This window comes from Cibotium barometz, chromosome 45, assembly GCF_041138505.1.
Source record: "Cibotium barometz isolate CiBa-2024 chromosome 45, ASM4113850v1, whole genome shotgun sequence".
NCBI lineage: Eukaryota > Viridiplantae > Streptophyta > Polypodiopsida > Cyatheales > Cibotiaceae > Cibotium > Cibotium barometz.
The window spans coordinates 43,772,993-43,799,059 of NC_141090.1; the positions used below are offsets into that span (position 1 = coordinate 43,772,993).

A 26,067-nucleotide genomic window follows, 5' to 3' on the forward strand; every position below is an offset into this window, starting at 1 on the left:
CATCCTCAGTGCTAGCTCTGACTGCAATCAGGATCTCCAACTGTGTAAAGGCTCCCATCCACCGTGCGGCCACTGGCTCGAGAGGCGTGAACCACTCCTCTGTGAGTGCCTCCTGTATATCATCCCTCATAATCAAACCCCCTCTGAAGTGACTCAGCCTCTCCACCTGGATCTCCTCTGGTAGACTGCAGAAAGCCTGCCAGTCTCCAAAACTACGAGCTGGGCCTGCCGCTAAAGGTCCCCAGGCTAGACGAGGCCGAGAACCCAGCATATGACCCTGCTCCGTGCGAACCGCTGGGCTCCAGATGAGCGGCTGTCGGGCCCGCTCCTCAACACAAGAAGGAGGCCGCTGAGAGAGCCCCGGTCTCAGCAGCTCCCAAGCTCTTAGGATGCTCAAAGCAAATCTGTCCTCCCATCCTCTACTGAGGCTTGTCCTCCTCATCTCTATGAAGATCCAACGAATCTCTGGTGCCCAAGTACCCCCTGCTGGGGGCGCCCGAGCCTGTAGTCGCTGCAAGAGAAGCTCTTTCCAAGGCTCAGCGCCTGGAAGCAACCCCCGAACAATAAGCTTCCCCAATAAGGCTCTACTCTGATCGACTGGATCTATAATGCCTAAACCGCCCTGAGCCAGCGGAAGTGTAATAACTGCCCATGCAACCTTTGCCCGAGCTGGCTGACCGTCCCTCCCGGACCACAGAAAGTTCCTGATCAGCCTCTGTACCTGGCTGATGCAAGAGCTCGAGAAAATCCAGCAAGACGTAATGTACCACATGGTCGCTAATAGCACCTGATTTGCCACCACTACCCTCCCAGCCAAGGATAGTCGAGCTGTACTCCAATACAATAGCTTCTTCCGAATGCTCAGAAGAAGCGGGGCAATCTGCTGCTCAGGTGACAAATCAAGGCCAATCTGGCATCCCAAATACCGCACTGCTGTGCCTGGAGGAATCCATCTAAAACCGGGGTCCGGGCTCCATGCCGGAGTGGGAGCACTACTGATCCAAAAGGCCACTGTCTTGCGCCAATTGATCAGTGCTCCCGAAGCTGCACTAAAAACCTGGAGCGACTGCTCAGCCCGGATAAGATTGGCCTCATGGCCATGCAAAAATAAGCCCGTGTCGTCTGCAAACTCAGCATCAAGCAGGTCCTCCCCCCGGACTGGGAGCTGCAGTCCTCTCAAACCAACCTCTTCTGCCGTCAAATACATACTCATAGCCTCCGCAAAGAAGAGAAAAAGGAAAGGGGCGAGAGGACACTCCTGACGGACTGATCTGGTCAGCTCAAAACTCGGCCCCCGTCCTCCTGCAATCAGCACCTGGCTGCGAGCTGTGGAATACAGAGCTGCCACCCCTCTGATCCATCCTGGCTCAAAGCCCAGGCGAAGCATAGTGCCCTCTAAGAACCCCCAATCAACTCTATCGTATGCCTTACTCAAAATCGAGAAGCATCACGACCAAGTCCTCGCCAAGAAATCTAGCTCGGGCCGTCGCCTCCCAGAAAGTAAAGATGTTGTCAAGGATATTGCGCTCCTTGACAAATCCTGTCTGAGTAGCATGAATCAACTCCCCCAAGAAGGGCTGGATCCTCAAACTCAAGGCCTTTGCCAAGACCTTGTAGACAGTGTTGAGGATCGTAATAGGCCTCCAATGCCGAATGTCATCTGTTACTCCCTCCCCCTTGGGGATAAGATAGATCAAGCCCTCTGAAAAGCTCTGCGGCATCACCCCAGTGTCCAAAACATGCTGAAAGCCCCTGCGGAGGCCTGGCCCCAAAAGGTCCCAATAGCGCATAAAAAAGGCCGGCGTCAGTCCGTCCTCCCCTGGGCAACTATGTCGCGGCAGGACCCTCAAGGCCTCGGCAAGCTCAATCTCTGACAGAGGCGCACCTAAAACTGTACGCATATGGTCTGTGACCCTCCTCTGCACATGGGCCCACACAGTCTGTCTGCAAACATCTCGATCCTCAGTGGCTGGCTCCGCTGAAAGCAGGTCACTATAAAATGCAGTAGCAATGGCTCTGATCTCCCCGAGCTCAGTAGCTACCGATCCGTCCGGTCTACCCAGCTGGCGGACTCCTGCTCGCGCATGTCGGGGTCCAGTGATCTCAAAAAACTCTCCAGTCACTCTATCACCAAGCTGCGTCCACTGAGAGGCCTGACGACGATAGTAAAACTCATGTCTCTGCTCCTCTACCTCTCTAACCTCCTGACGTGCCTGGCTCAGCTGGGACGCCACCCACTCACATGCAGGCTGCTGCTCCTGAAGGCGCTGTAGCGAAGCAAGGCTGCGTCTCAGCCGTTGCTCCCGCTCGCGAATCTCTCCCAGTCGTGTCAAAGCTGCAGCGTGTAGAAAAGAGCTAAGATCAATGAGTCCCTGGGCACACTGGCCCGCTGCATCCTGGTCAGAGCACTGACTATCATGCCAGATCCTCTCAATGTCCTCAGCGAGACTGGGATCTGTAAGTACCCTCTCTGGGATCCTCAACTGCAAGCTGGGCTCCCGGGTCCCCTCCTCCAATGCCAATATAACTGGCGCATGATCTGAAAATGAGGTGCCAGCGAGAATGCGGACGGAGCCCCCTCGCTCCCCTAACCAGTCGCCCACATAAAAGCGATCAATCCGTGATAGATTAGTCCCTCCCTGCCGGCGATCCGACCGAGAGAAACTAAGGCTGTCCTGAGACCGGGAGAAAGCCCCATGCTGCCATGCATCAGTGATCCTCAGTGACATGCAAAACCGGTCCCAAGCTGCAAGCTCCGTGCCGTGCACTGTAACATGACTGCCTCCCACCCTATCTGCCTGGTCCTCAAGCATGTTGAAGTCTCCCCCAACACACCAATGTGCGGCCTCTGGCAATGCATCTGTAACCTGAGTCCAGAACTCTGCTCTGGCACTAGCATGATTGGGCGCATAGATGTTGAGCACACCCAATAGCTCATCATGCATCCTCAGAATGACATACTGTGCTCTACCAGGCACAATGATCCCTCGATCCACAATGGCCTGCCGCCATACATCTGCAATAACCATGCATACTCCTCCCTGTCCACCCAAAGGACCAAACCCTGCAGACCAAAAAGTGTCCCATCTACCAGGCATCACCGAACCATATCTCCGGATCCTGCTCTCACCCAAGTGGTGCTCCTGCATCATCAAAATATCAATGCTGCCACCAACCAGGCATCTCTGAAGCTCCTGCCTCAAGCAGCCTCGATAGCGTATAAAGTGTGCCTCGCCAAGGCCCTGTACATTCCATGAGATGATCCTCATGGATGCCCTGCTGAGGTGGATGCTGTCTCAGCCGTACGGCGGGCCTTCGCAAGCGGCTTGGATGGAGAGTAGTCCCCATCCGAACGGCTGCGAATCTGCCCACCCGGTGTACTGCAAGAATCCCGGATCAGGCGCCAGTGGCTGTGGCCCATGGCGACTGCCTCCTGCTCTGACAGAGCAACCTCGTGTATACTAACATATCCGGGGTCGCGTGCCAAGTCTGCCACTATGCGCACGACCAAATGACGAATCCCTGAGGTATCCACACTCCCGGGATCCAAGAAAAAATGAGCCAACTCCCAAAGTCGGCCTATCACATCTGTCACCTCCAGATCGCTCATGTGGTGCGAAAACTCAACTGCCTGAGTCTTCAAAGTGCTGAGAGCGAGCTCTAGAGTCCACTCCTGGTCACAAGGTCCACAAAGAGGGAACGAGAAGGCCACCGCTGAGTCTAGTGCCTCCTCCCCGCGGGCCGGAGGTATCACTACATGAACGCGAATGGGTGCTGGCTCATGGGGGCCCTCTGCTCCAAAAAGCCGTGTGAAAGTATAATCAAAAGCCTCCGAGCGCTGTCTAATGCCAAGGCGACTCAGCCGACTGCGGATAGATGAAATCCGTGAGGCCCTAATCGGCATAGGTCTCCTCTGTGATGCTCGAGCGAGGTCAGTGCTCAGCGCTCTCCGGACTGCAGGTGAGCGCCAGGGAACTGCCAGGGCCTCCCGGGAAGGTGAGGCGGGCGGAGGGGGAGGAGGGGGAGGCGAGGGAGCCGTTGCCGAAGCCGGAGCGGAGGCGGGAGGAGGCGATGGTGGAAGCAAGGCGGAGGGAGGGGACGGGGGTGGGGGGGGTGAAGGAGGGGGAGCTGGCATCTCCTGGTCCTCAGTCGCTGCAGGGGTCTCCTCCTGTAGGGGAGCAAAGCTGTTCCTCACGGGAACCCAGTGAGGCTGAGACTGTGGCTGCTGCTGCAGCGGTCTCTGGGCGTGCTGCTGTGGCTGTCTCCCTCGGCGGCGCCCCTGTCCAGGCTGCCACTCCGAGGTCTTTGTGGCCTGAGCAGGTGTCCCGGAGGCAGCCTGCCGAGCCGAATCTGTGGGCGGGCCATCAGTGGCCTGCTGCTGTGGTGCGGGTCGAGGTCTCCTGCGAGGGCAGGCCTTGGCCAGATGACTGACCTGCCTGCAAATGAAGCACTGGTTCGGGAGCCCCGAGAACTCCACTCTCTGATCTATCCACCCCCCCCCTATCCTAGGTAGCTGAATGACCTTAGGAAGGGAGGAGATGTCAGACACCAACACTCTGACCGAAGGTAGCCCCGCTGCTCTGGCCACCACTAAAGCAGCTGAGGGGCCCGTCTCTAGTACCGAGCCCACCAATGCTCCGAGCCTGGAAAGGAGCGGAAGATACTCCCGACGGAGACCAGGGAAACAAACTGTAACATGGAAGAGGCGCTCTCCCTGCTCCGCCGCCGCTGCTGGGTCAAATCCATGCTGCCAAGGTCTGAAGAAAGCCCGAGCACCCCTGATGTCAAGGGGACTCATGGCAAGGACCTTGGCAACGCTCTGGGCGGCCTCGAACTCGATCTGATAATGTCCCCGGCCTAGAAGCTGTACATCCAGGATCTTGCCCACATCTGCAAGAAGGCGGGCCTGAAGAAGATCCCTGATCTCCCCTCTGCTGGGGCGAGTGCCGACTATACGGCAGATGGTGGAATGAGCCTGGAGGCGTTCCACCTCTGCGGTGAGGCTTGCTTCCTCTTCCGGCGAAAGAGAAAGCCTGATGGGGGTGACCTCGGGGGCGGGCGAGGGGGCTGCGGATGAGTCCCTCTGAGGCGGGGCGGGAGGAGCCTCCATCAGAGTCTGAAGCTGCGGCGAAGGCGGAAACCTGCTGGAAACGAACTGCACACAGAGAGGCGGGATACGGAGCGAAAAAAGAGAAACAAAACCCCAAGAGGGGGGGGGGGGGGGGGGGGGCGGAAGCTAGAAGGAGAAGGCGAATGATAAAAAAGAAAAAAAAAACCCCAAAAAAGGGGAAGGCGGGTGCTGCGCGCAACTGGGAAATGGAGGAAGCGAGCGGATGGGGGAGGATGAGGCGCAGCAGAGTGGGGGCGCGAAGGCAAGGGGGAGGCGCGAGGAGATGAAGCGAAGCGGATCAGAAAAAAAAAAAAAAAAAAAACAAAAAGGGGGGGGGAGGCGCAACAGCGGAAGCAGGCGAGGGGGGCTAGAGAAAACCCCGCGGCGGGCAATGAAGGCGGAGGGGGGGGAGGAACGATGGGCAGGCGGGAGGGCGAGCAGGTAGGCGGGGGCGACAAGCGCAATGCAGAACCACGGGCAGGGGCGACGGGAGCTTCAGCGAGCGCTTAGAAAGAATGCAATCTTGCAGCAAGCATTCTGAGATCAGCAGAGTTTGGGAGAGTGAAGTTTGTCATCATCATCAACAAAGGCGTGAAGAGCTTTATAATCACCAAGGTTGTTGCTCTTTGTATCACCTAACATACATCAATCAGACCGCCGCCATCAGCTGCCATTTGTTGCCGTCTTCAGTTGGGCTGCGCCACCTATCTGCACTAATTTGTGCCAGTTTTTGCTGCCTGCTTGTCTGCTGTTTGCGCCACCCGCCAGCACTGCAGCTAGCACCACCAGTTGCTGCCAGTAGCTGCCGCCAACCAGCACTACTGCTGACTGTACCAGCCGACAACGTCCCTTGTACCAACCATCTGAGCTGTCCAGGTCAGCCACCTACGCTGCATGTGCCAGCGCTGCCTGCTGCTGCTGCCAAAGGTGTTGCCTCTGCCTCTATTGCCAGTGCTGCCCCTGTTGACTACCTGCTGCAGCCACCTTGCGCCAACAATACTGTCTGGCTACTGCGCCTATTGGTCGCCATCAGCCACTTGAAGCCTGAAGTGCTGCCCCATCATCTAAACCGCCTGCAGCCATCATCACTTTGCTACCGTTCAGAGCCGCTTACAGCTACACTGCCTTCTGCCGGCTGCTACCATCACTGCCTGCCTTCTAGCCGTGCTATACTGCTTGCCGGTGCCGCCTTATAGAAGAGCCATCATCCTTGCCAGTCCTAGCACAACCCACCTTCTGAACCAAGCCGCCAGAGCTTGTTGCCATCGTCAGCCCGCACCGCTTGTTGCTGGCTGTCCTACGCCATCATACGGCTATAAAGAATTCTACCGGCTGCCATACTGCCATATAGACTTGTCTTGGTGCATCCATCTCTGTGCAAGCTTTCTTGTGGGTTGTCTCTATTTGTAGATTGGACAACAGAATTTACAGTTTGGTCAACAAATACTTCGTCAACTATACACATCTCCTGTGTATTTCGTGTACGAGCTTGGACATATAACTTGGGCATGGAGCTTGGACATGAACATGGAACTTGTACATAGAGCTTGGACATGGAACATAAAGCTTAGACATGGAGCTCGGATTTTGGATTTGGATTTGGATTTGGATCTGGATCTGGACTTGGATTCATTGGATTTGGATCTAGATATTGGATTTGGTACTAGCCCGATGAGAGATTCTTGTGGGTCATCCTTGTGGTGTGCTCGGCAACAGAGATCTTGTGCCTCTACATTGACATCGACTTGCATATCCTACTTCGGCATATCTGTTTGTTTTGTATTCATTGTTTGTATTGATCCTGGCTAGCGTGTCTGTGGATTGTTCTTGAATAGATTCCTGAAAGGGGGCAAGGCCTGTTCCCCTCTCAATGTGGTGTACCATGCAAGATTCTCCCTCTTCCCTCTCTCTCTATATCTTTATATCTTGGACACGTGGTTGAGTTTGTCATTGCACGTCCCGCTGGGCTTACAGCAGTACCATCATTCAAATCAGCCCAAATAAACTGAAAATCTGTGTCTACATGATACATATCCCGCATCCTTGGCAAGTTCTGATGATAGGCAATAGTCACTCACTGCATGCACTTTAGGCCTGCATGACAAAGCATCCGCCACCAAATTCTTCTTGCTCGGAGTATGCAAAATCTGAAAATGAAACATGGACAAGAAATTTGCCCACCTTAAATGCTTTTCTGAGAGTTTAGACTGTGTGAGAAAGTACTGTAAACTTCGATGATCTATTTTAACCATAAATTCAGCCCCCAAAAGATAATGTTTCCATGTTTGTAGGGCATGAATAACGACCAACAACTCTTTCTCATAAACTTGCAAATACAATTTTGCATGTTGCGCGGCGGCTTTCAAAAGCCACTGCATGTCTCTCTTGATTCAAAACAGCCCTCAAACAATCCCCACATGCATCACACTCGACCACAAAAGGTCTATGAAAGTCTGGAATAATGAGAACAGGCCTTAAGATGATGGCGTCCTTCAACTTTTGGAAAGCTGTCCTTTCTGAATTGGACCAATGGAATGCAACTTTCTTCTTTGTCAAATCATGCAACGGAGAAGCCAAGAAAGCAAGTGTTGAATAAATCCATGAATAAATCGATGACAGTAAGAACATAGACCAATGAAGCTCCTGACTTGATGAACATTTTGAGGCTTTGGCCAATCCTTAATAGCTTGAATCTTTGCGGGATCCATGCATACGCCATCTTTTGAAACAATATGCCCCGAATAACGGATCTCTGACAAGAAGAATTCACTCTTCTTTCCATTGATGAAAAGCTTGTGTTTCCGAAGCTCTTCAAAAACAATGGTGAGATGTTCTTTATGCTCAGTCTCACTCTTTGAAAAGATAATAATATCATTAAAAAAAGTTCTTCTGAACTTGCGGTGAGGTCTAAAAATTCTGTCTATCATTCTATTGAAAGTGGTGGGAGCATTTGTAAGACCAAATGGCACCACCAAATATTCATACAGTTCAAATGAGGTTCTGAAAGCTGTTTTGTGCACATCTTGAGGTACCACTCTAATTTAATGGTAGTCACTCTTAAGATCAATGCGATTGAAACAAGCAGCTCTGTCAAGTTTGTCAAGAATATCATCGATTCTAGGAGTCGGAAACTTGTTCTTCATGGTAATCTTGTTAAGGGCCTTGTAATCAACACACATTGTGTATGTCCCATCCTTTTTTTGCACAAGCAAAACTGGAGAACAATAAGGCGAAGAACTTGGCCTTATTAATCCCTTTTCAAGCAAATCATTCACTTGAGTCATAATTTTCTCATGTTGGGCAGCACTCACCCTATAAGGAGGTCGGTTAGGAGGAGAGCTACCAAGGATTATGTCAATAGAATGATCCTCCGGCCTCTCTGGGGGTAACTGTCTGTTAGAAGTCATCTCCTGTCCAGTTTTATACACCAGGGCCTTTGTTGTGGGTGTGCCCGCCCTTATGAGGTGTTTTATCATTTTTCCCTACTCTCCGTATTTTTCCCCTATTTTTTCCCATTTTTCTGAGGCTTGGGAGGGCTGCGAGAGGGTGCCAAGAGCAGTACAGTGCTGGCCGACTGGTTGTTTATCAGTTGTGGGCACTCTTGCTGCTGGCCGACTGGTTTTCATCAGTCGTGGGCACTAGTTTTCTGGCCGACTGCATTTATGCAGTCGTGGGACCTCTTTCTTCAGTTGTGGGCACTTTAGTGCTGGCCGACTGCCCTCCAGGGAGGTATATATAGGTCCTCAGCCCCATACCTTATTTGTATCATATTCGGGATCTTCTTGTGTATATAGAGCAGAGTTACACGCCTACATCTCTCTCTCTCTTGTGCTGTTTTTTTGCCTGCGTTTTTGCTTGTGTGTTCCCAGATTTGGTCATCATCTCCGCTGCATATTCTGACATGGTATCAGAGCCTAGGCTCTAGATAGGTCTTGGGATTTGTGTGAGCAAGAGGGGGACTGTTTTTTGTGGCTGATTGGTGGACTGTTTTGGGCTGATCGGGAAGAGGAGAAGCAAGAGGAAGGCGGGCTGATTTGCTGGACAGCCACTTGTAGGTTTTATTCCTTCTTTGTTCCCACCCACCCACCCTTTTCAGTGTACATCCCCGCTATGGCAGATCTGTTTGAGATGGCCGAGAGACATGTGAAGATCCCGACACTCCCCACGTTCCCGGTGGACCGTCAGTTGGATGGGAGCAACTACGGCATATGGAAGGTGATGATGGAATCTGTTCTGGAGTCTTACGACCTAGCCGATTTCGTCGTTGTTGGTGTTCCACGGCCGGAAGTAGAGGAAGGGGAGTTACCTTCAACCCGAAAGGACCGGGAGGCTCAGACACAGATGTGGGATCGTGTCAACGCCAGGGTCCGTTCGTTTATTTTCCTCAACTGCACACCACAGGTAATCAATCATGTAAAGCATATGACGCTGGCCAGAGGTATATGGCAGCATTTGGCCTCACTTTACAACAGGGTATCGCCCATGAAGAGGATTTCCTTGGAAGTACAGATGCGGGTTATGAGCCCTGCAAAGTCGTCGACGATGCGGGAGCATATTAACAAGATGCAGGCTCTTCAGCAGGAAGTTCTTGAGGCTGGGAAGGAGATATCGTCAGAGGACATGGCCATCACATTGCTGTCACATTTGCCCTCTTCGTACTTAGCATTTTACTTGTCATTGATTACCAATGGCAGGCTCAGCACCATCATGTGGGAGGAGCTTGTGCCTATGGTCCTGGACCAGGAGGAACGATTCACGAACCCTCCTCAGGGTGGAGGTTCGGAGGCCTTTACTGGCCAACGGTCGAAAGGCCGTAACTCGGGCAAAGGCAAGGCTTCATCGGAGAAGTCTTCTGAGAAGAAGTCCGACGCTGACCGCGAGAAACTGAAGGCAGAGAGGACCTGTAATGATTGTGGTGAGAAAGGCCACTACTGGAGGCAGTGTCCCAAGCGGAAGACCGCGAAGGGTGAAGACTCCTCAGCAGCAATCATGAAGACTCCGCTTTTGTGCACCTGGAGGTGATGGACACCGATGCTTCATTTTCTTCAGGCAGGGAGGAGATTGGAGGACTCTCCGCAACGGATACTCGGGAGTGGATTCTCGATAGTGGTGCTTCCAGGCACATGACTCCTTCCCGTTCCGGTTTACAGGATCTCTGCAGGCTTTCTGGTCATATTCTTACTGGGGATACGTCCACTATCCCAGTTCACAGTGAGGACAGGATGGAGATAGTTCTCGATGGCAGAGGGGGGAAGCATTCCTCCCAAGTGTTGTATGTTCCGGCACTTGGTTTTCATCTGTTGTCAGTGCATCAGGTTTGCAAGACTGGCGTACGGGTGGAGTTTGATGAGCATTTTGTTGCTCTCCGGGACAAAGCAACAGGCTGAGTGGTTTGGGAAGGCGGAGTGGAGAATGGAGTTTACAGGCTTTCAGCACTCTCTCTCCCAGGTCCTCAGGTTTGTGATGAGTGGCAGTCTGGTAATGGCTACTCAAGTGTGGATACGTTGCAGGTGCGGGCTTTCCGGGACCAGATGGTGGATAGCTTACCAGTAGATGGCAGCAGTTGGCAGGAACTTTCCAGTACTGAGGTTGGTAGTTCTTGTGTTCGTGAGTCAGAGGAAGCTGAACAGGTCACTTATGCTCTGATGTCTCGTAGTGTTCGGGACATAGAACCTCCAGTAGATAAGGATGTTCTTTCCACGGGGACCTTTCGGAAAGCCAGGCAGGTGACAGGTGCTTACTTGCAGAAGGAGGTGGTTTCTCCAGGCTTTGTGGTTCCGGATTCAGAGGGGGATGGTTGACAGGTTTCATCAGGTTTCCAGGACTTGTTTGTGCACCGTAACAGGTGGTGATCCTTGTGAGCAGTGTGATGTCTCTGTGACTCAGAAGCTGTATGGTTCATTGATCTGGTTGATGGACACCAGATTGGACGGGAGCTTCCTGATGAGGCAGTTGAGCTCATGGTTGCAGATGTCTCTTTCGGAGGCAGGATTGCGTTTCCTGTGGTTTTTGCGGCATGCGAAGGATCATGGACTCTTGTACACAGGAGGGGGATTGTTGGATGGAGTCCGACTCCACGTCTAGAGTGACTCGGTTTGGGGAGGAGATCCGGACACGAGGGGATCTACTTATTGCCCAGGAGCAGTTTTACGGAGCAGGAGGAGGTTACATTGCAGGTTTGGGCTTCCACTGGAGGAACCCATGGTCATCCCAAGGCACTTTGTTCGTGAACAGATCGTTGTTGCTGATGACATCTTGCTGGAGTTCTGTTCGACGGAGGAAAGTACGGTGGACCTCTTCACGAAGTCGCTCTCTCAGGATTTGCTCAGGCGGCACCCCAGCTCCCAGTGGTTGGTTACACAGCCAGGAGCTGAGAGGGGGTGTTAGAAGTCATCTCCTGTCTAGTTTTATACACCAGGGCCTTTGTTGTGGGTGTGCCCGCCCTTATGACGTGTTTTATCATTTTTCCCTACTCTCCGTATTTTTCCCCTATTTTTTTCCATTTTTCTGAGGCTTGGGAGGGCTGCGAGAGGGTGCCAAGAGCAGTACAGTGCTGGCCGACTGGTTGTTTATCAGTTGTGGGCACTCTTGCTGCTGGCCGACTGGTTTTCATCAGTCGTGGGCACCAGTTTTCTGGCCGACTGCATTTATGCAGTCGTGGGACCTCTTTCTTCAGTCGTGGGCACTTTACTGCTGGCCGACTGCCCTCCAGGGAGGTATATATAGGTCCTCAGCCCCATACCTTATTTGTATCATATTCGGGATCTTCTTGTGTATATAGAGCAGAGTTACACGCCTACATCTCTCTCTCTCTCTTGTTCTGTTTTTCTGCCTGCGTTTTTGCTCGTGTTCCCAGATTTGGTCATCATCTCCGCTGCATATTCTGACACTGTCCAGGTAGAGAGTCAGCAAAACAATCAGCATAATCACTTAAGAAATCAATCTTATCTTGATCTACGGGATTTGGAGCATCATGCTCAACATTATCACGTACAAACACCAAGTAAGAACAAGTTGATTTCTTTATTGCCTTGGAAATCGAAATGTGGCTTACAAAACGGGTATGGTACTTCCGATAGTATCCACATCAATACAAACTTCCCTACCCCTATGAGTAAACATAACTTTCTTCTCTTTGTGCAAAATCTTGGGATCCAAACGATAATGCCATGACATCCCAAGTATCACATCACATCCCTTAAGTGGTGCTACGAGGAAGTCTTCATGATCCAAATATCCTTGAATCTGTATGCGAAGCTTCTCGATGATGGGAGTGACCTTGACTTCCTTGCCCTCAAAGGCAGCATCTGCATGAAAGTCCATGCCCCATTCCTTGGACTTTAGCCCAAGAGTAGCGGCCATCTGAATGGATATAAAGCTATGGGTAGAGGCATTATCAAAAAGGAATAAAGCTGTTTGATCCTTTAGCATGTCCAAAGCTTTGCATAAAATTCTGCTCTTTGGCTCATGTGCAGTATTACCGTGTACATCGGGTATAACATTCACACTTGGTTTTGCATCTTGCACAATATTCTTTTTGGGATTATAGGGGCATTGAGATTTCATGTGATCCTTACTCCCACATAAGAAACACTTCCCCTCTCTCACGCAATCAAAAATGTGCTATCTGGACAGCTTAGGATCATCCCTTTTACCCCTCGGCTTCTTTTCCGAGCCCCTTTTTGCATCCTTGGACTCATTGGGCATCAACTTAGGTGGCTTTTTCTGCTCATTTCTAGCTCTGAATTTTCCCTTAAATGAGCTGAATTCTTGTCTTTTTTGATGCTCCCTTGACATGTAGCTCCTCAGAAATAGTAGCTGAATATATGAGCTCCTGTAAAGTGTTGTGAGGATACACTGGAAGGCTCTTCTGAATGATTCTTTGCAGCCCTGTCTCAAACTTTCTTTTCTTCTCGTCCTCACTAATCGTCATGAAAGGTGTGACCTTGAGAAGAATCCGCCAAAACTTTGAAGAGGAAACGGACTCGCCTTCATCCTATGTTAGTCAATTTCATTCCTTTCGTATATCCTTTTCGAAGTGAGGAGAAAGGAATTGATCATTGAATTGCTCTTTGAAAACACTCCATGTATGAGCAACTGTCCTATCCAAGAGCTTTGCCATCCACCAATCACTTGCAGTCTCTTTAAGATGCATACCCACATGCTTGAGCATAGATTTCTCGGTGAAGTCCTTAGTGCAAAAGGCTATTTCGAATTGCCTTATGAAAGCAAGTGCCTTGGTGGTATCCAACTTTCCATTATAGCTCTCGAATTTGATGTCCTTATCCCTTGACTTGAACTCTTTGGCCTTCTTGTTGCGACGAGCATCCCGACGCTCTAAAACATCATCCTCTTCGTCATGTCTACGATGGCAATGGTGCCTAGGTCTAGGGCTGATTTCCCGTGCAACACCCTCCACTCTGGATGGAACTCTGGGAGTAGGAACATACCTAGAAGGTGGAGATATCACCGACAGTGCATGAAGATCTTCTGCATCTCTCATATGGGTAGAAAACTCCTCATCATCCGCTCGAGCTGCATGTCGATGTACACCATCTCCTTGGGTTGCATGCCCTCTCACCTCAGTTGCACGGGTTGCATGCCCCCTCATAACATCTGTCCGGGTTGAATGCCCACTTACATCACTTGCTCGGGTTGCATGCCCTCTCACATCACTGGTGCAGGCTGCATGCCCTCTTACAACATCATCAGAATTCCCTTCACGCGATAACCTGCGAGGTTGCCGTGTGAAGGGCCACGGCTTTTCAAATAAGCAACAGCCAACTCTCGAGGTTTGTCGATTCCCATCTGTTGGACAATTGCATCAAAAGTGACCACATCAGCCTTAACTTGAGACTATGATTCAATAACCCTCTGTACATCTGGGTCCCTTTGCAAAGCACGGAGCTCTTCAAGCTCATTCGTCAAAGCATCAAGATCTTCTTGATCCTCAGCCCTAGCAGACAACGGTGGATCGTTATTTGTCAATGCCCCAACATGGTCTCTATCTTTATCCTCTTCCCGCATGTGGCTAATACAGGTGATAGAGTCCTCCACATAATGATTTGACTGGCTGACCATAATGTATCTACCAGATTTTCAGAAAGAAAAGAATTTCCGTACCCCGGAATTGCATCTACCAGTTTCCCAAGTATGATACTGAATAGACTACAAGGGTGAAACAGTGCCCCTACAAAGACAGGAGGATCACGAAGTCTTTCCACACGCTCAGTGCCGCTTAAACCAGAAGTAACCTCTTTCGAGGCGCGACAGTAACACGAGGGCTACCTAAGAATCGCAACCTTCTCTCATGGCAAATGACTCCTTACAGCCATATCTAGCATCATATAAGGCACAAGCTTTGTAGAAAGCCAAGCTCTGACACCAATGTAATGGAAGGGTAGCTGTAACATGGAAATCTTATCAATCATGAAAAACTGAATAAACACATAAGCATGCCAGTTAAAAGAAAGATGTCAGCTCTACACAGTACAACACACCAGGGGCCATTCTCCATTGGCTAGCACCTATTTCTTCCAGTACAGTATGAAAACAAAACAAAACAAATGCTGAATTTTGATGTCAATCTTCAGCACCAGAGAGCATTGCCAGCATTAAGCACATATTGGACAGCCCATAGCACTCCCACATCAGCCCTGCATCTTCATCTTCCTCTTGCGTGGATCACAGAGCAAGTCGATCAACTCTCAGAAGCCACAAGGGAAGTTGACCAGCAGAAGTTCACAAGCCAGATGTTCTCCGATCAATAGAGGATGTCTCTCCCCCACAAATCAGCCAACACTTCCTTGCCTGTGGATGCTCTGACCAGCAGCTTCTTAGGGCTGTAAACAGTTGGCCAGCTTAAAAAACAGCCACCAGATGAAGTTGACAAGCCTTGGCCACACCCGTGTTTGAATTCCGTCGTGGTTGATAGTGGTAAATGGCTGTAGGAGGTTGAAGAACTAGTCGACCAGCTCCTCCTATGCACCAGAAAGCAGGCGCCTTTCCAAAACTGGAGTCTCCCCCCCTTTAATATATTAGAGTTCCACCGCTGAAAATAGCTAGGCGTGTGCTTTTCTAGTCCAGAAGGGGAAGAGTACTATCATGTCAAGCTCCATATGCCATACAGACACCATGCCAAGCTCCAGCAGCCATACATGTATGTCATGTCAAGCTTCATATGCCACACATGATCGATAGAAAACAGAAGCTGTGAGGAAGTTTGTGACATTGGCTCCATATGCCACACATGATCAGTAGAAAACAAAAGCTGTGAGGAAGTTTGTGACAAGTGCTGTCTTTTGCAGGTTTCTCATATTGTGGTTTCAGTGGTTACAAAGCATGATTATGTATTGTCAAATGCTTCTGTATTGCAAATACTTATGTATTATGCCATGATGTTATGTATGGGATAAGATTTTCTGTGTACACGCTTCCGTATTTGTGACACCCGTTGTACTTAGTAGTACTTGCTGCACTAACTGTTGTACTTGCTGAAAGCTCATACTTGCTGAAAACTCTACTGTACCTGCTGTACTTACACTAGTACTTGTTGGACCAATTGCTGTACTTGTTGGAAACCCCACTGTACTTACAGTAGTACTTGCTGCACCAGTTGTACTAGCCGTACCATCTGGACCGCTTGTACACCAGCTGTACATCTGCTTGTACCTGCTGAGTATCACATTACATCTACTATACCAGATGTAGCTGTGAACTGGCTCTGCGTGTACCTGATTGAGTACCTGCTATTGGAACCGCGTACTAGTACGTGTTCGTGTTACTTGTACTTATTCGTGTGCATGTACCAGTTTGTGTATTTGCACAAGGGAGGCTTGGTCTTTGCGAGTGTGAGTCAGGCTCTAGTATGAGAGTGCATGTTCGTGTGTGGTCTCGGTATGACAGATTCACGTTGACTCTTTCACTGAGTCCGGCTTCGACAATCTACTCTGACACACTCTTGTTTGGGTAACTTGTCTTCATATTTGCATTTGCATTGGATTATCTGGCTGGAAAGCCCTTGGAATCTTGTACACACAGATTAAAATACTCCAATAATCTACTTCAGTGTTGAGGGGGGAGGGTGGGGGGTTCGGCCTGTTCATGGCCCCAGCTGTGGTGTACTGGGTGGTGCTTGTCTCTTGGAGATTATCTTGTGCAGTGATGTTTGTCTCAATTTTTTGTGCATTGTGGCTATTACATTTAAGTGTCAGATGGTGCCCAAGGCCATTCTCACCAGCCGGTGTAGATTAAGAATTTCATAATGCTTGATTATGTGGTGTTGCTGGATGCAAAAAGTAGTTCCATCTATGGTTAAAATACTGAAGCTTCAATGATATAATTATCACTCCCACTCCTTGGGCGCTTTTGAGAGCTTCATTGCATTGAGGTGTTAGGTGTGGGAGTAGCCATTATACATGTACACTAGCCTGATGTGCCCTGTTATAATGAAAGAAAGCATTTTTAAGTTGGGATATATATGAACACAAGCTCACAGTTTCATGATCTAATCCAAGTTCTTACACTAATTCAAGCATTTTTTTTCCCAAAGTTTTTAGTTATTCAAAAACTTCAATCTTACAAAAAAAACAAGGCCTGTGGATTTTAGCTGCTTTGTGCCATTTTTGTTTTGGAAACAGCAACTGTTTCCATTCCTAGCGACTGTGGTCTGAGAGTCTGTATGTCTCATGAAAGGGAGTGTAAGAGTTCTCTTTTCTGGTCTGTTTGCTTAACGAGTAAAAGCAACCACTCCAAAATCTTGTCTTCTTGGTAAAAGTTGCGAATCTGAAAGGCCTTACTTTCTTTTGGGGCAGGTTATCCGGAACTTCCGGTCACGTGTGATAAAGTTATTGGAATCAGGAAAAATAGATCTATGTTTTGCGAATGAAGATGAAGCAAGGGAACTCATGAGGTGAGACAAAGAGAATGATGTTGGAGTGTACAATGCTTTGGGTGCTAAGTTGAACCCTCTTGATCCAAATATCTCAATAGTTTTTGTGAATCGTGAAACTTCTAGCCAGCTGTGACTTGTTTTTATGATTTGAGCATGCATTTACAATCAAGTTAAAAACGTACTTCAGGGGAGCCCATAAGCATGATCCAGAACAGGGACTTGCCTTCTTGGCCAAGTATTGTTCTTGGGCGGTGGTGATGCTTGGTTCCAAGGGCTGCATAGCAAGCCATGGAAACGAGGTGTGTTGCTACCGCTTTTAGTCTTAGCTTGCTCTAATCTTGAGTACTGCATTGTTGGATGAAAGGATGTGAAAATTGTGCAGACGCGGCTGAACTGTTCAATTAACTGGAATAACCAAGTATGTTTGATGACGTATGTTCACAGGTTGTGAGAGTCTCTGCTATCGATGCCGAAGAGGTGGTAGACACAACAGGTGCAGGAGACCTATTTGCAAGTGGGTTCCTTTATGGAATGATAAATCAGCTAGCTCTAGAGGACTGCTGCAAGATAGGATGCTGTGCTGGGGCTGCAGTAGTACGAGCCCTTGGAGGGGAGATAACTAAAGAAAATTTACAGTGGATGCATCAACAGTTAGACTCCAGGAATCTTCCATTTATGTGGGTTTCTAACATGTTCTCTCTGAAAAATCTCTGTGCCATCTCTTCAGAGGAGTCGGTGTGCTCCTTCATTTAACATTCAGCAAGGCAAGATATGGCCGCTGTCAAAGCTGTGGTTTGCATGAAGCAGGCATGAAATCTGTTTTGTGCCATTTTTATAACTCATCTTTTAGGTTTTTCACCAGTAGCAGTTATTAATGCCCTGCTTGCAAATAAAGGTGAGTGTTTAAGGTTCCTTCCAACTCGTTATGCAGATGGTTACTTGGCATTGACTGGATAAGCATCTCAGAGTTTAGAGCTTTCTTTTAGCTTGATGGATTGGGTAGTGCACATGCATATCTGAGCTTTTTACACCTTCTTGACAAGCAAGGAATGCCCTTAGGTCTGCATTTGTCACATTTGACCTTTGGCATACATGGTAAGTTGGTAATCCTTCTCTACTTTTCTGCTTCCCATACCTCTTGATTATCAGTCTGTCAACCCTTCCCATAGTTTGCTTCAGCATCTTATACGGATCATGAATCACATGGTTTGCTCTGTAATTTCTTTGGAATATGAGCGCCTGGAATTTAACTATTGGAAGGTCTTGTAGCACTGCAAAAGAGCAGTGTCATTGAATGTGGTGCTTGTGTTATGAGAGAGAAGCAAGGTAATAATAGAAGAATTCCTGGGAAGTTATCTATGAAGCTGCTGGTCTCAAAATTTAAGACATCATGTAGAAGGGCATCAACTAATGTCGCAAGAAACTCCTTATCATATGTAGACTATCTGAGATTAGCATCTGAGAGGTTCTTGCTGCTCTGACATGATGCGATGACAATGCTACCACTACATATCGTAGAGAGCTCCGTGGGATTGCCATGCCACTGCAACATGGCCCTAAACTGCTGCCACTGGCTTTTACGTCATTGGGTAGGAGGGGCTTCTTCTGATGTTCTTACAGCCATGTCCTGACAGATGTTGGGCTTCCAGTGAATATTGAAAGAAAGCAAAGATCAAATATTGATTGTTCCCATGCCTACGTGCACTCGGAGGAAACTAAGTTCTGTGGCCTTGAGATAGAAAGGAATTTGCTCTTGAAATTTTGCAATTGTCTTAGAAGCATTCTAGAGAGTGAGCTTGGCGGTTTATGATCTATGCTTCTTACATTACATTTATCAAGCCATGTTTCCACTTAAAAAGCTTGTGCACAGTGCTTTAGCCTGGCACTGGAATAAGCATCTCTTTCTTTGTGCTTGAATGGATGTGCCTTTTCTCTTGGTCCCTTTGGTAACTTGTGACTTTACTGCTCCAGTGTTGACTTTGGTAACTTGTAAGATCTTGCGAACAGTGACTTTTCACTCCCTGTCAACATCACCAAGTTCGAAAGGATTAGATCTATGGGCATCTAACAAGGATGCAAGCCTCCAACTTGAGTGTTTTTGGAAAATTGCAATGGCCTTCAAGCTCAGTGTGAATGTTGTCCTCACATAATTTTGAATGTGAGCACTCCTCTTTTTTTTTTTTTTTCTTTCTCTGTGGCGTTTTCTCTTTTCAAGCTTTAGAAGAAGTGTGTTCATACTCGTGCTGCCCAAAGAGGTGCACTTGAAGGCTAGTGATATATGCAAATTTGACATGTGTCACCCGAGTTGACCTTCGTAGATAAGCATTTCCACTCTTATCTTATTTCTCCAGTATGACATCCTCTTTATAGCCTCATGCTGATAAGACAAATCCATCCAGTGGTGATTCCATTAATTTTAACCCAAGCATCCGAGGGCACTATAAGGTAGTCAGTATAAGTAGTATCTACAATATAAGTTCTTCAGTACATGTAGTATCTTCAACCTAACACTAGAACACTTGCAACTCCTGTCACAAACACCATGATGATAATAAACCTTAGTCACAAGCACCATGACCTGTACGCACACTTTCATCCAACCCAAACACTTTCTCTACCTGTCACCTAAGCATTTCGTCTCATACGTTAGAAGAAGGCCTCAAACTTAGCCTTCAAAACCATACACAAGGAGTGCTGAATCGCATTACTTTACATTGAAGCTAAGCAACAAGGTTTAGGCATCAATGTACACAAGGTAGCTCTTTGCACACCAACTATGTAGCATAAACCATAGCACAAGAGTAGAGCAATGCAACGAAGCTAGTACACATGGGAAGAAGAAATGTCCAAGTCATGTACATTAGTTCAATAATATACCTCCATCTGAATAAGTGGCCGTTGACATTGGGAGACTTACACACCAAAACTTAGTCTTGAACTAATTGTTAACACATCAATTACATACTGAGCATACTCGTGCGCCATCCTTGGCCGCTTGCCCACCGTTAAACACGTTATGTAAATGCATGTACGAAGCATACAGCTTAGAGTGCTTGGAACAAAACCTAAAGCAATGTTGCGGTACTGCTTCCGTACTTTGTCAAGGAAGCCATTGGGCATCTTTACTAGCATTGGTCAATGCAACATCGGTTTCCAGTCGGCGCTATTCTAATATCCATCCATGCACTTTTGCAAAATGGTCTATCAGAGTAGCCAGGCTTCACAAAAAACGACTCTAATGACTATTTATCTGGCATACATGGTTATATAAGTCACCAGGTTTACCTTGGGCTCTCAAATATGTTTACAAGACATACGGACACACACAACCACAAAAACATCGACAACGAATGAGATCTTGAAGGTTTTTAAAGGATAACTAACAAAAAACTAAAAATCCGACGCATTATGTAGTTGAACACTCGATCCTGTTTGATGAATTTATCACCATCACTAGCTATAGCCAAAAACAAACTATTGTGACTAATTTTTCTCACGAGAAAAGAGACTTCTATTAAGTAAAATTATACCTTACGAAGGGCCATCTCAAACCAAAAGGTAGGGATATCTCAATCAATCGGGGCACATAACCCCCCTTCCTCCTCCCCCCCCCCCTTTCCAAAAGAGTGGAGGAGATGAAAGTACCATAGTTCCACTATGTCATATATATATTTTTTGCAGTTTGTTTGTGCATCTCTAGAAGATCCTTGTATGTGGGCTTAGGTGTCCAAAAGAGTGTGAAATATGTCACTCCATATATTGCAAACACATTGGATGTCAAAAACTTGAATACCCTCGAAGACCTCTAAGCATCTGGTCTTCCAAATGTGCCATGTTGTGATACTAGTAATAATCTCGCAGGTGGTGCCAATACCCAGCGAAGGTTGCATGTATTGTAATTGGGGGATATCCTGAAGCAGACATCTCTGAGATATGCCCCTAAAGACAAGTATAATAGGTTCTGCTCTAATGTCCTAAAAAAGAAGTTGTAGGCCCAAGACTAAGTTAACCATGCAATAGCACCCCACGTAATATAGATAGAATCACTCCTCAATTTGCCCAAGAACTCTGCATTCCCATAAGCAATGATACACTATCTCAGATAGAGCTGGGCATCTATGACAAGAGGGGTCCACACTAAAATAGATCTCCACTGATTGGTGGGCAACCCACCATGTAGAAACAACTAGAAGAAGTAGAATACTTGTCTCCTCTTGTAGGAGTGTCAGATGCTTTGCCAAAATCTCCTATGAATGTAAGGTGTAATTGCATTCGCCTTGCAATTAGGGCCAATAGTGGGAACTCTCTCGGTCTATCCAAGCATGAGCAACATGGCATTACACATGTGTAACTAAAGAAAGGTATGCTTATCATAGGGGGATCCACTATATGACCATATGCACCATGAAGCATGAGTAACCATTACTAGGGAAAGGGTCAATTTACAACATTTCTTAGAGTGCCCTACCCACTACTTGTTAAATCATGGATATCATTTCATGTGCAAAGTGATTAGTACTAATCTTACATTAGTTTGGTGATTAAACTAATCTAAGGTGGATGACATCTAAGCATATCCATAATGATAAAGGTTACAAAATTGAGACTTGTCCTCATATAGAGGCTTAAGAGCTTGCTTCATGTTTCATTGCTTGAAATGACCCCTTTTTATATGGGTGAGGTACAACTTTGCTTTGCTAGCTCATGTGGAATGATTAAGCTTTGCTTATGTGGTTTCTTGATGGACAATATCTTCTTTGGCTTACGCAACTCACTCTCTATCTCTTTCTTATGCTCAATGGCACCACATTTCTCAACACCTCCCCTTGGTGCTATTTTCTTAGGCTACTACAAGGTGGCCAAATGCAAGGTTTACAAATACTTCACCCTCCCTTAATGTAGGTGGTAGATGGATTTTAGACTTGGACATGGAACATCTCCCCCCCTAGGTGCTTGATTAGCTACTCTTAGTGGTGAGGAATGTTTTACATTTGCATCACTTCCTCTAGATACTCTCTGGCTACTCTTAGGTGATAAAGTGTGCTTATAAATACATAGATTTTCCTACTCATTTGGTGGCTTACAACATATGAATTGATTAGGTTAGGGTAGTGGTTGGTAGCTCCTTTGTTGCTTAGTGCTGCTGCTTGCTTGAGATCTCCTTGCTTTTGCTTGCTTGTTGACTTTATGCTTTATGTCGATGTTGTGTCCTTCTTTGCATTGTTGAATGTTCCTTGGCTCTTAGTCTTTGCTCTTTGGTTTGACTCTTGGCTCTTTGACTGCTTGTCCTTGTTTGTCTTTGCGTCCACCTTTTGGTGCTGTCAGACTTTGTTTCGATGCTTCTTTCGATGCTTTGGTTTTTATTTTCTTATGTGCCTTTGATGCATTTAGTGTTTGTGGATGCCATGCTGTGTGTTGTGGTTATCTCATGCACTTGTACTTTGGGCATGTTTAGGATAGTATTTAATACACCTTTTCTTTGCTTTTGATGCTTATTGAAAGAAGGAGGCCCACTCATTACATGGAGTAAACAACAAGGGTGTAGGTCACCATCCTAGAATCTCATGAAGGGAGAAGCTCGCCATGGAAGCTTGTGCCATAGGCATCAAGGTAATGTGTATTCATAAAAAATATCAAATATTAGTACAAACTATCCCATATGTGACATATAGTCACTTATTCCTAGGACCTTTCAGACATGGACTGCCCATAAACCCAAGTCCTATGCCCCATAGCAGGTGCTTAGGCCTTCATCCTACATGTGCATGTGTAGTACAACCAAGCACATAATTTCCTACATTACAAACCATCCCCTCCTACAAGGATTTTATCCTCGAAATCAAAGGGTGGTCGTGCAAAACAAACCAAACCATAGTAAGTGCCAATAGTCCATGATCTTGCATCATAAGCCGAGTCACCGCGGCGGCCATCATCAAATGGAAACACTTGAATATCGATGCACAAGCAACATCAACATCAAAATATTCTCTCGTAATCTCCTGGATCGAATGGAAAACTCCATGGACCACCTCCCAAGCTGTAGAACATGATGCCGCCCCCCGAGTCCAAAAGATGATGTAGCCATGCTGCCCTCCTGGGTCAAATGGAAATCCAAAGAACCAATGGTCCATATGCAAACATGCATAATCACATATACTGAAGGAAGCTCCATCCAGTAATCTACCAAAATGATGATCCACATGACCGCTGGGATCAAATGGAAAATGTAAAGGGACATCATCTATGATGAAGATAGTCATGTGCTCTCCATCAAAATTACATTCCAAATGGCACAAAACACATCCAAAAATGAATGCCCCAACTGCATAAACCATCATCTCATGTCGGCATCCACAAAGTCCAAAAATACACACCTCATAACTGATATCCGTATTGGCATAGGTGTGATCATCCAAATACGCATGCTCATTGTACATATGGAAATCTCCTCCATCAAGCATAGAGTATACATCATAATAGTGGCTCTCTGCATCATCAAAACTATCATCACATGCTCCGCCATCAAGCATACATGCATCATCATAATCATCCATGTCCTCAGATAGGTGGTAGTACAATGATCATCTTACAAACCCTTCAAAGGTACGACTCTCTCTCTCTCATCCTCTATGCAATGAGCATAGCACCTGTCCATTAATGTTCCATGTACAAGGAGAGTCGCCATACACATTTAGGAAACAAAAAACATCTCTAATAGGTGTGTGTAAGGCATCACTGTAATGCACAACACTCTGATCAATACATGTCAAATTATCATGTGCATAACCATCACCACGTGTAATCTGCCCAAGTGTCCAAGGTAGAATCCTCAAGACCATCATAAGCATGATCCTCATCAACACTAGACTCCAATAAGGCATCCACACATGAATTGGTCTCATAGAGCTCACAATCATAAACTTTCCACTCCGAACTCGGAAAATAATCATAAATTGGATTCACAAATGTAGTCCATGGACGATAAAGCATCCATAGGTGAATCCCTAGTATGGCTGTCCACACCAATCAATGCATGTGTAACACCTACCATATGTGGATTAAAAACAAAGCTGTCCGCACTATGAGTATCACATATGTCCACATCATGAGCATCACACAAAATAGATGCACAACTTTCCAATCTCTTGTGAACATAGGCATCCATCTCTTCCACAAAGTCACCATACCCATGGATACATGCATCAATACAAGGCATAGTGCCCAAAGCAAAACCATCCACCATAACACATATGGACTCCATCATCTCATGCACATCAATATCTCTTTAAGACGACTCCAAGTCAACCCCAAGAAATTCCATCCCCATTCAAGCATGAAGTGTAGCCAAGAATGGGTACCACCAACTCATTCATTTCTATCTTGCTTAGTTCAACAAACTTGCCCTTGTGATTAACCCTTTGGGTATGCATGTGGACAAGTCCCACCAACAAAAGACCAATGTTTTTATCAATTTGCACAATGCTTTGCGATACTTACGTGAAGTCTTTGTCTAATCTTTGCACCAAACCCTCTATACTTTCCTTCTCTTTGATGTCGGGAATAAAGAAGGAAAGGTACCAATATCTCTCCATATAGCTAGATAGAGAGTCCTCATGTGAGAATACCATGCATCAATATCTAAAGAACTTTTGCTCTTGGGTGGTCACAACGTATTGCACAACATCATATGCCAAATTCTGCCAATCCCAATTACACGTGCATTTCCTTCAACCACCAAGATCTAGCTCTTCCTTTGAAATGAAAAGTCACTTTCTTCACTTTGGCAAGCTCACCACAAGGAAAGGCATGAAAATAGGCATCCTAGTTACGAATCCAACCCTTGAGTGTCCCATGCAAGTGACTCCTTCACCATTGAATGTAAACAATATTTGTGCAAATGGCTCTCGTGTTTTGAACCATAAACTATCACTTGAGTAGTAACATATACTCAAGAAAAACTTGCACTTTCATTGATTCCAATAGCCTTGTATGCAAAAGTCCATACATCATAGAAAATATGAATCTTGCTTTTGCATCATAATGTTTCATAATCCTTATGTCTTAAAAAGCATATTGTCCTTTGTCTTGACTCTCAATTGATAAAGGCCTTTGATAGGCATTTCCATCCATTGCCCTTGAAAATGAAGAGTCTCCGGGTGGCCTTGCTTGAGAAAAGCCTTGTCCTTATACCATATATGCTTGAAGAAGGTTTCTTTGATAAAAATATTGTTTCTTACTTGCATGTCATCAAAATCCTCTTCATCACTATCCTCATCATTTGAGTTCATAAGGTCACTCTCAATTGGGTTCCAATCACCATTGCTAAGAGTGACCTCATAGGAAGAATGAGCCACCTTGAGTTGAGATTTAACTTCACTTTCATGGATCCAATCATCATTGCTACTATGAGTGGAAGAATCATAGACAACTTGATTCTTATAGGCATAAGTATCAAAATCAAATCAAAATCCATACCTCTAGTATGCCCTTGATGATCATACTCATAGTCTTCATCACATTGATCGCATGAATGATCCTATGCAAGCATAAGGTTATGAATGTGTCTACTCGGTCAACTTGCGGATGAATGTGTTTTTTGGGGGAGCTTGGTGGAGGGAGCTTTTGTTGGAAACCCTTCTCTCTTAAAAATGTGGACATTATCTCTCCAATCCCTCCACCACTACCTCCTCCCATTTCCTCCAACTACCTCCACCACCACCTCTTAGCCCACCAGCCCACTTTTTCCTCTCTAACTCCTCCATTCTCTCTCTCTCTCTCTCTCTCTCTCTCTCTCTCTCTCTCTCTCTCTTTCTTTCCTCCTCTCTCTTTCTTTCCTCCTCTCCTCCTCTCTCTCTCTCTCTCTCTCTCTCTCTCTCTCTCTCTCTCACTTTCTAGAGATGAAATGTTCCACCCTTGTCAACCTATTCACAGACACACATGACCTATCCCAATGTTTCTTTGTGTGTCCTGGCCTCCCATCCTCCCTCACCCTCACCCTCTTCCCTCTCTCTCTCTCTCTCTCTCTCTCTCCCCCCCGCCCTCTTCCCTCTCTCCTTCCTTTCTC

At 47.0% G+C, this 26,067-nt stretch overlaps 1 protein-coding gene across 3 annotated transcripts in view; it reads left to right on the forward strand.

Annotated features, from left to right (window-relative positions):
- LOC147612802 (pfkB-like carbohydrate kinase family protein) overlaps positions 1-17,982 on the forward strand; it is a 42,345-nt gene extending 24,363 nt beyond the window's left edge. Inside the window, exons 6-8 of one of the 3 annotated variants that reach the window (XM_086783437.1) lie at positions 16,924-17,021; positions 17,191-17,302; positions 17,448-17,982. In XM_086783437.1, coding sequence (XP_086639563.1) covers positions 16,924-17,021; positions 17,191-17,302; positions 17,448-17,756 — 519 coding nt within the window. In that variant the 3' untranslated portion in view covers positions 17,757-17,982. The remainder of the gene's footprint in view (positions 1-16,923; positions 17,022-17,190; positions 17,303-17,447) is intronic. The other 2 variants (XM_086783439.1, XM_086783438.1) reach the window with 2 other exon arrangements.
- The last annotated feature ends 8,085 nt before the right edge of the window (positions 17,983-26,067 follow it).